Source organism: Saccostrea cucullata, unplaced genomic scaffold (assembly GCF_032062105.1).
Source record: "Saccostrea cucullata isolate Sc308-1 unplaced genomic scaffold, CSIRO_AGI_Scuc_v1 ctg1255, whole genome shotgun sequence".
NCBI lineage: Eukaryota > Metazoa > Mollusca > Bivalvia > Ostreida > Ostreidae > Saccostrea > Saccostrea cuccullata.
Genome location: NW_026922781.1, coordinates 91,851 through 102,056, shown reverse-complemented (window position 1 = coordinate 102,056; position 10,206 = coordinate 91,851). Strand labels below are relative to the sequence as shown.

The 10,206-nt window shown below is 31.3% G+C and overlaps 1 protein-coding gene and 1 long non-coding RNA gene across 2 annotated transcripts; both read left to right on the top strand.

Moving 5' to 3' along the window:
* The first annotated feature begins 488 nt into the window (after window positions 1-488).
* Window positions 489-3,550, top strand: LOC134262447 (uncharacterized). The gene is made up of 4 exons (XR_009991013.1): window positions 489-548; window positions 1,340-1,390; window positions 3,136-3,227; window positions 3,491-3,550. It is a non-coding gene; the product is annotated as an uncharacterized LOC134262447 (long non-coding RNA).
* Window positions 3,551-5,580: 2,030 nt separating this feature from the next.
* LOC134262446 (uncharacterized) lies at window positions 5,581-10,206 on the top strand. The gene is made up of 4 exons (XM_062744839.1): window positions 5,581-5,690; window positions 7,771-8,005; window positions 8,390-8,517; window positions 10,020-10,206. The coding sequence occupies exons 2-4, from the start codon at window positions 7,816-7,818 to the stop codon at window positions 10,179-10,181; spliced, it is 480 nt and encodes a 159-aa protein (XP_062600823.1). The 5' UTR covers window positions 5,581-5,690; window positions 7,771-7,815; the 3' UTR covers window positions 10,182-10,206.

Genomic DNA, 10,206 nt, shown 5'->3' with positions numbered 1-10,206 from the left:
AAGTGATAATTCACAAGTTTTAAAATTCAAATGGAAATTGAAGAGGATCGGTACTTGACCAAATCTCCTGAAAATTTGATAACTTAGCTGACCGACCCACTTCAATTTCCAATGAAGTTTATTAATTTTTTATTTACCGGTAACTTATTTATTTCTTGATTATATTGCTCATAATATTTAAAGAGAAAAAGATATTTACATTGAAAAAAAACTTACAGAGTTTTGAAATTTTAATCTAAGTTATAAGATTTTTGTGAAAAGGAAAACTGTACTTTACTCTTCAAAATTTTGATCATGAGAGAGAGAGAGAGAGAGAGAGAGAGAGAGAAAGAGAGAGAGAGAGAGAGATAGAGAGAGAGAGTAAAAAAAGGGGACTTTCGTTTTACTTTAAAAGTCAGAAGCGCAATAATTATCTATAACATGTAACATTCCGACCTTCTCCTTTATTTCTTTAGAAGTACAACGTGTTATCTGTGCAAGGTCTCATCTAGATTTTGTTATTCTATAGACTTATACAACTAGCAAAGTTGACGAAATGTCACAAAATGGTAAGTACATCATATAATTCAATGTTACTCAAACTTTCAGCTCACAAATTAAATCAAACGTCACCATTTTTCGTACATTATGTTTACCACTTTCCCATTTCGGATGCTCGGGATTAAATTGCCAAAAATTAAGCAAATGCCCTGAGGTTTTCCAAATGACGACACACTACATGGTGAACTAAAATGAGATTCGTTTTACCTTACATTAATCTATTTTCAATACATTTATTTTCAAAATACACGTGTAATTGTTTATCGTAATATGTATTCTCTAATACAACCTTGTTTTTTTTTAATCGTGCACCGTATAACCGTACGTTGGGCACACCCAGCATAATAAAATCATTATGTTTGTCTATATTGATCAACAAACTAAGATACACTTCAATATGATATATTTACATAAGCTGAAAATTTCAGCTCAGTGCGACTATTATATTTTTAGAAAAACGCGTTGTCCACAATTTTTCCGGACAACTCTCGTTCAAAGAGTTTTAGAAATTAATTTACACAATATCTTGAATAATGAAATGGAATACGGCTATGAACGATGTTTGCTTATGGAAAACAACCTCTAAAACAAGATTTTTATTGTCAAATGACGCCATGATTTCAAAATGATCCTCCTTGCCATATTCTTTGAATTCATGCTTTATCATTTTTATATATTCAAATCATATTCAATTGAGCCAATTTCATAACTTTTTGAAAACATTAAATTTTAAGGTCTCAATTATGCCTATACTGTACCTTTACTTTGACTAATTTATAGAAATTACTTGTTCTTACAGAACAAATGCGTTCATTTACCTTTGTCAGCATATTACTAGTTTCAATACAAGGTAAGATAAAGAAAATTTATTGTTTGTATTACTGGAAGCTTACCATTCACTTTGCTTAAATTTTGATCACAGATCTTATATTTCTTGCCCACATATAGAAAATATATCAATGCTGGTAACGTTAAATTGTAGTTTTAGGTTACTGGAGCAACAGAATATTACATGTATTACATGTACAGATAAAAGGCTGATCAAAAGTGTTTTTTTTTTAAAGAAACATGTATAATTGTACACTGAGAATGTTTTTCAATGTAGTTAAAAGCTAAATAATAATCAAGAAACTGAGTGAAAATCATGGCAGCATTAAAAAAAACCATATTTTTAAAAGTGTTCGCTAGTCAAGGGTTTCTGATACGCTTTTCTCCTTATTATTCCTTTCCATAGGTTTTTTTTCTCAACGAAGTTGTGATTGGAATGATCGACATTGATCGACCAATCAGCATTTTTTTTCTTTTTTGTTAATGACGATATCTGCACTCGGGGACATATTTTGACTCTTTATTCTCGGGAATGAAATCCCCAATTGCAAGTAAACGATCACATGAATAGGTAATGTGTCATTCAAAATCTTAAGATATGTACAAAACATGAATTAGAATCTATATTGAAGGTATAGATTTGCACATAAAATAACAAATGAAAAATCAATACCTTCTTTTTAATTATTCTTTAAAAACTTTCATGATTAAAGTACGATATACGATATGAAAATTCGAAATCACGTGACAATAACAATCACGTCTTTTTCACAGCATCGTATGCCAAGGGATAATGAGATCGTATAAAGGAATTTCTGTGCAGTAGAGTATGCTGGCATAGCAAAATCAAAGTATTGAAAGAACTGAAACCCGGGCTTTAATTGCTAAAGTATATTTCCTGATCCGAAATAAGTGCATTTTTTTTTTCATTTTGGCCATTGACTTTTAACGGGTAGAGTTTGCATGATTATGATTTAAAACAAAATCCCATATACCAGTAATTAAAATTGACAGTCCAGACCCCAAGGTATGTTATGTTAAAATTTTATGAATATTTCCAAGAAATTCTTGCATATTTTCTATTAAATAAACATATTTTCGTTTTTCATAAAAAAAAATCCGTCTTGGAAAAGTCAAAATAATGCACATGTGTATTTTACAGACATTCTTTTAGTTTCAATTAATTCTTCAAATTCAAATTCATTATACTATTGGTTTGCTAAAAATCAAAACAGAATATAACCACTAACATATAACATCGACGAAAACGATATGAAAGATGATACTCTTCAACAATTTCAACATTTCGAAAAGCCCGCGCTATTGAAAGTAGTTCGCTTACAATATCATTTCAGCAGCGTATGTGCAAAAATTGTTATATCACGATCATCCCAATAAAGCAAATATATAATTCATCTTTCAGTTTAATTCTCAAGCAAAAATATTGACCACTAACTTATCAAACGATTGCGATGTGCTAAAAGTATTTTTAAGAGTATCGTCAGGCAATGGAACAATTTTGCTTATTGCAAGCGTCTGCTTTGACGCTGTTTGGTTTTTTGTTTACTGTGCTATTTATAGTAAGACAGTCGATCATGATGCCTATAGCCAGGACTTTGTTTTCAGCAAAGCCCGGCTAAAAACTCCCTTACTGAGTGCCAGATTTGCAACCCTGAAATAAGTGATGGCATCTTATTATTATTGAAAACATTCTTGAAAGTGGAGTCAAGCAAATAAAGGAACATATCGTTTTCTTAAATCTCACAGGATATGACGCAACGGAAACTTGTTTTTCTTGTGATGACGTAACTGATGCTTCAGTTTGCTTCACGAACACAAAGGTTTGCCAGCCAGAGGAGGTAGGGGTTTACAATCAATACATAATTTATTATTCGTAATGAAATCCTTTAATTTACTTCAAATATTAACATATTAAACATTTTATTTTTGTTTTATTCACAAACAGTATTTATTTGTAATTTATTTCAAATATACATGTATTCATTGTATTAATATATATTTGAAACATATATACACATATTTAAGTATGCAAGAAGAATGTAACAACTACTCCTAGCCGATTTTTTTTTGAAAAGCTATGTTTTTCTCCCTTCTTTTTGAGATTTGTTACACTTCAACAACCCTCGACGAATTAGGAGTATTACATCACAGCTCTGGGTGTTTTAGCCATCTTAATTTACCAAAAGAGCTAATGCACTCGCATGATAAAAAAAGATAGGACATATTTTAGACAACATAGACAAACATTTTGACAAAATTCATCATCATTTTCTCTTCTAATTTATTGGTCCCTGACCGTTGAAACAGGGGGGGGGGGGGGTGTATATGTTTCTTTCGCGTTCGTCTGTCACGTTGAAAATCAATTCTACATTTCCTTCTTCCTACATTATTCTTTTAAAAATTCTTGTTCAATGGTTATGGCAATATAAACAAAGGCGTTAGCCTTGAACATCTTTATACTACCAGAATTATGTCTGCAACAGATTTGTCATGTTTCGAACCACATCACAACGACTGATTCACCAGTTATAGTTGGAAATATTATTGGACGCCGATCACCATCTTCTTGTTTCAAGTGCTGCTCGAATAATAACAAATTAAATTTACCTTGTGAAAATCATTCTTGTCTTCTTAAGACAGGTAAGAATTCTATGGTCATTATTTACACACTGATTTGTCCACAGGTTGTTTTTTTTTCCCAGTTATGACATTTAGGGTACATGTGATCGGTCTGCAAGGGATGCTCACTGCTATATGGCACGTGATTCAACTTGAAATTTTAGACGTCCGCATTTACTATGCTCCAGACTTGTTGAAGGAACTTCTCATCTTGGATTCTGTTTGTTTTATCTATATATTTTATGGTAGCATTTTTAATGTGTTACATATACATGTAAATGGTAAAATTGCAAACAAGGGTATCGAAAAGTGGAGCAGACCCTCATATGTTTTTTTCTTTATAATGCTATCAAGGCAGCTTTGCACATCGATCCCGAACTAAATTAAACCACTTCCGTATCTCACACAAAACAAACACCCCATCCTCCGAAAAACACATAAACACGCATGCGCTTTACCATACCGCAACCTTATCTCTGCTGTGAGAGTATAATAATTACATTAGCTTTTACTCAAAGTTCAGTTTCCTTCTGTTTAGTCATCTAAGTTTTGCTTTAATCACAGGATGAATACTTGTCATTTATTTCATTGAACAGTGGCTGAAAGGTTCTAGTTCTGCCATTCAGACACCTTTCAGTGTCCATTCGTGATAAGTGTAGGTTTGTGAAATGAAAGATATAAACCCCTTATACAGGTGTTGAAGATACATAATTGCATATATGTAAGGGAAGAATCAATTGATAAGTTAAAGTCACGACGTTTATCATAAAGCTTAATTGTTAGATTACCATTAGCGTCTTTTTCAAGTAAAATATCCAAATACGAAACAAAAATGTTCAACTCTTTCATTTCAAGCTCACCCGGATATTTAATTTCGTATCATTAAGCATTATTGACTGATAAAACGTCATCAATATATCTATTTGTCAAGTTCTGGGCCACAGGTAGTGATTTCTTCTTGTAACTGACATATTTTTGACAATTTCATTCTACATGTGCATCATATGAATACAAAAATAGGTAAGCTTATAACGGGACACTATTGACACCCATAAGAATTACAATAGATTGTTGGGAGATCGTGTCTCTAAACCCATTATTGATATTGTAAATCAGAAGCCCCGACTTCTTCTTTTTATGTTCATGTGCGAGAACGATTTTAACAAAATTATTTTGCAAATGACCGCTGAAAACGTACGCAAATTAACGAGTTCCTGTTTATTAAAAAAACTCTTGTCAATGATATCATGCAGGAAGAATGGTTGTATATGAAGTTGAAAAGTCGCAAATTTTTATGTTGTTGATTTTGGTACAATTTTGGTATTTCAAATTCATCTGACCCTTTGTTCTCAGAAAAGTTAGATTACTTTTTATGAACCAACGTCATAAAATATAAAGGACATTTTTTTTTATTTATAAAGCTTTTTAGTAAGTACAAGAGAAGAACTTCAGTACTGTAATAAAATGTAATGAAATCTCATCCCAGTCGTTTTAAAAAAACTACATCTGTTTAATACTAGACATAAACAGGACAAAAGTCAAAGCGCAAATATATTTTTTATTCTACAGAGAAGTTGAAAATCCTTTACATTGATCAACCCAGTTACGTTACTAAGGGATCAGAAGTTCATCTGACATGCGTACTGAGTGGCGGAAACCATCCTCATATAACCTGGATCAGAGTGAGGCTTAAAATTTCTTTTCCGCTATAATCAATTTGAATTGAAAAAAATAGCTTACTTTACAAATAGCGCTTATACATCAGGTAAAATCCCATTTTATCTACAGCTGTACATCTGGGCCGCGTTTCACAAAACTATCGTAAGATTTGTCCTAAGATAGATCTTACGATCATCTTAAGATCTGACTTATGACAATCATAAGATTTGTCACTGCTGTTTCACAAAACTACATGTATCTTAAGTATAAGAAATCTTAAGACAAGTCTTAAGACATGCATATTCCATTCTTCAATATCTCAGGGATTTAAAAAAAGTTTTCACGAGGTCTTTCTTAAATTTTCTTTGAAATAATGAAATAATGTGTGTCTCATATAGTTTCTTTTGCAGATAAATCTCGAAAAAAAAAATTATTGCATCAATTAAAGTTAATGTACTTTGTGTGTGTGTGTTGGGGAGGGGAGGGGGTCATTAAAATTAAATTTGAGTTAATTTCATCACAAAAAATTAATAAAATTTGCTGAAATGTCTTTTTGCTCGTGAAATGGAAGTTTTTGACAAAATGCCTGTGATCACTTTTAATTAAAACTACTACTGTATCTGAAGCTTTGCAAATAATGAAAGATTTTTTTCAGTTAATCCATTTGAAACACCAAATTGTGTTCAAAGTTCCTTCATAAAATTTATTTGATGCAGTAGCCCTTTTCACAAAAGATCTTACAACTAAGAGCAAAACTTCTCCCCCATTCTACAACATTATTTACATGTAAGCTGCGAAAATCTTATTTTTCTATTACATTACAAAAATATTTTATGAATAAGTTTGATTCAATTATTTAGAAAAATATTTTTATCAAATTAAAAAAAGAAAGTGTGATAAAATTTAAGTCTTAGTCGTAAAAATTTTTTGTGTCTTTGAAACGCTTCAACTACTGCAACAAAATAACAATGCTAACAAATGAAGAAGAGAAACAAAAGAAAAAATTCCATTCAAAATTTTAGGGTTTCACTATTATTAAGAAAAAGCATAAAGAAAGCAAGTACATACAGCATCAAATATTACAGCATATTAAATTGTCATACACATTCCTGTGGATTAATAAGGATACCTCATCTAATTTTGTACGACTGAATAAAATGTTTAATTTGAAATTAAATCATCACAGTTAGAAACATATAAAAACCATTTATATATTGTCTGCCACAATGTAACAAAACAAATTAAAGTAAAATTCATGGACTTATCAAATCCATAAAAATACACATGGTCCAAAGAAGCACTTGGGGTTTTTGAGGGTGCAAATCAGTTGGGAGGAGGCACAGCCAAAGAAAATGTCTTGAAATGAATAAAGTGGGAATACATAAAGTAGGTACATTTTAGTTTTTCAATCGTATATTTTTGGCATTTTTTTTTTCGGGGAGTGGGGGGTGTCATTGTTCTGACTGGCCGGATATAGTCCAAAGGATTGTTCTATCTCTAAAAACCGTTTTCTTTAAATATCCTTCGGTTTTTAGCCAAAATACATACTGTCGCAAATTTCACTTTAGACTTAAGACATGTATCTAGTTGTCTTAAGATTATGATAGATCTTACGATTATCATAAGATATGACAGTTTTGTGAAACGGCTATGGTGCAATCTTACGATAATTTTCGGTCTTAAGACAGATCTTAGTCATAAGATAGTTTTGTGAAACGGGCCCCTGAATTCAACGATAAGGCCATATGTATGCATTTTTATGTACCTTCAGCAATGAATATCACGATGTATCAAAGAATATATCGTGATATATAATAACTTTGTTACATAAAAAAAAATCAAAAGTTTAGATATCGGCAATTCTGATATAGAACATTCATTTGGTAAATTATGTCATTTATTATTACAGTTGATACATCTTCAGAAATTACCACCCCACTTCACCCGTATACTAACGCATTAAAGAATTCATAAATACAGAAACCGATAATTTGAATTTTAAATGTGTTTGTAAAGGAAAACTATGACTGCTTTAAATTAAATATCTGCTATGGAAGTTACTTAAAATAATAACACGAATACAACATCTACTTTAAATTTTAGCCACGAAATTCTCTACCATTACATGCTTACACAATAAATGACGATATGACTCTAGTTATTCCAAACTTCACCAATTCTGAGTCTGGTGAGTATCTATGCGTGGCATCCGATGGTCAACAATTTGTGAATCATGCTTTCAACTTGACAATTACTGCTGGCCATTCATCCCAAATTCCAACAACAAAGTTACCTATAACAACTACTATTTCAAAGACAACACCAGCAACCGCATTAGGTATGTTTTCTTGTGTTTTGCATTTGATCCCGTTAAAAACAATACGCGTGTTTTCATCTTTCGCAAGACTTTATATCAGGATTAAAAAATAGAGATTTTTGCTTTTTTTCATGTGTACTTGTTCTCAAGACCTAAGTGGCTCTTAAACTGATAATTTTAGTTTAAACACAGAAAGGAATTCTGCCAATTGTTAATGGATATCTTTTTATGATATTGACTCACTGGTGCAGATTTTTATTAATTAATTATTAATTGATTAGTAGTAAAAAGATTAATTAATGTATAAGTATATGTATTGATATAGTTAATTAGTTATTCAATATACATATTTATTTATATATTTGATATGTTTTCTTTTATTTAAAATTTTATTTATTTATTTAGCGGGAGGACCGCCCCATGTCATTTTAATTGATATTAAGCCAAAAATTATTCATTTTGGTGACAACGTCACAGCCACCTGTCATGTTAAAAGTTACCCAAAGTACGACATCATCAATTGGGATGTTAAGGTATGACCAATCAATTTTCTGAAATATCGTGTACTATTATTTTTTTTTTCATTTTTTATCTGTGGTGGACTATCTGCTCGTATTTAGATCGAAAATTACCTTATATTTATGGGATCTTTTTTTTAAAGAAAGAGGGTGATGGTACACACCATCTGTGATAAAAGAATAAATGATAAATTTTACAAAAAAAGAGAGATCTTAAAAGGGTCGACTGGGGTGTCCATTGCGCAATGTTTCGCGCATCATAGTAAAATGAACAGTATTTACTGTTTTAAAGGATTCAAGAATCTTTCAATCATTTTTGTTATTTTTATGTATAAATCCTTTGTATATGTCATATTTTGTAGTACTCTATAAAGCAGGAAAATTCGTTAATTCGTTGGCATTTTGATATGCTCCTCTGGAAACAAGACTATAAAATTTTGTGTCTTTGAACAATATAGTTTTACTCATCATATATTATAGTTTGAGCAAAAAGTCTATTGTAGTATTTGTATAATTTGCTTTATATAGCGAAAATTTGTGCTTTCCTAAAGATGTACTCTTATATCAAATGTACATGTATTCTGAGACGGGCCCCCAACAATACCTTGACAGTAGATTTTCACCAAACTTGGCATATATACTGAAGTCAATGTAAGTTATGCATGATATGAAAATAAAGAGTTTCTCTGGTTTAGTTTTCTCACAATAGACCACTAGTCGGCTGCCTTACATGTACAGTAAAATATCTTTATGAAATAATTGTTTGTTTTGTTCTCTCTCGATCGACTGGCAATAGTGACCCGTGTAAAACTCTTTTAACATTCCAGGCCATCATATCTTTCTCTCTTTCTCCCTGATTTGTTTCTATACCATGAACAAAATGTTTAAAGATTTTCTGGGGAAAATTCTCACCTACCTACCGACCAATTTATTTTTATCATAATTAAGTCGGATGAGGGCAAGCAAAGATTCATTTCAAGATGGCCTAAGGAATGCCATTTTTATTAGACGACAATCCCATATTTTCATGTGCTTGCTTTCAAAAGATTAGAAAACCTCATGTTGGCAATTATATTATAATCCTTTTTATTCTGTAGTTTAAATATCAGTCCCTAAAAATTATTTTGTAGGTAAAAATATTTCCCAAACATTTTTCAAAATCATTCCATAATCCTTTTTCCAGGTGACAAATTTCAAAATACTGTTATAATTTGTATATGTCGACAATTTCTTTTAATACGATATAACACGTATAGGAAAGAAAACTCTTTACTAGGTACTTGGCCATATTTTGGACAGTGAAATCCTCGAACCAAGATTCTTTCTTTTTCCTTACTGCATCATTCTCCTTTTGCTATTCTTCCTCAATCAAACAGATTGGTTTTCAGCCCCAAAGAGGCTTATGTTGATATCGAACCAAGTCAAGAAATGAATTTATCGATATAATTTCGATACAATATAATTTTAGCACATAGTATTTTGTCCTCAATTCAATGAGGGTTTTCTTTTTTTACCAGACAAGCGAGATACCAACAAACATCGAAGCCATTTCTGGGAATTATTCTGCACTGCTTCGCATCAATAACTTTCAGAGGATTAATGAAGTTCCTTATAGATGTAGTGTAAAGAATTCTTTCGGGGAAGACTCTAGAATTGTGAATATTCTTTCTTCACATTGATTTCGAGGAAAGGAACTTTAATGAA

What these genes read in the sequence shown, in the direction of transcription:
- LOC134262446 (XM_062744839.1), top strand. Translation starts at nt 7,816, where the DNA reads ATGACTCTAGTTATTCCAAACTTCACCAATTCTGAGTCTGGTGAGTAT. An exon ending in AACACCAGCAACCGCATTAG is followed by an intron (nt 8,006 to 8,389) that starts GTATGTTTTCTT and finishes TTATTTATTTAG; the next exon opens with CGGGAGGACCGCCCCATGTC. An exon ending in TCATCAATTGGGATGTTAAG is followed by an intron (nt 8,518 to 10,019) that starts GTATGACCAATC and finishes TTTTTTTACCAG; the next exon opens with ACAAGCGAGATACCAACAAA.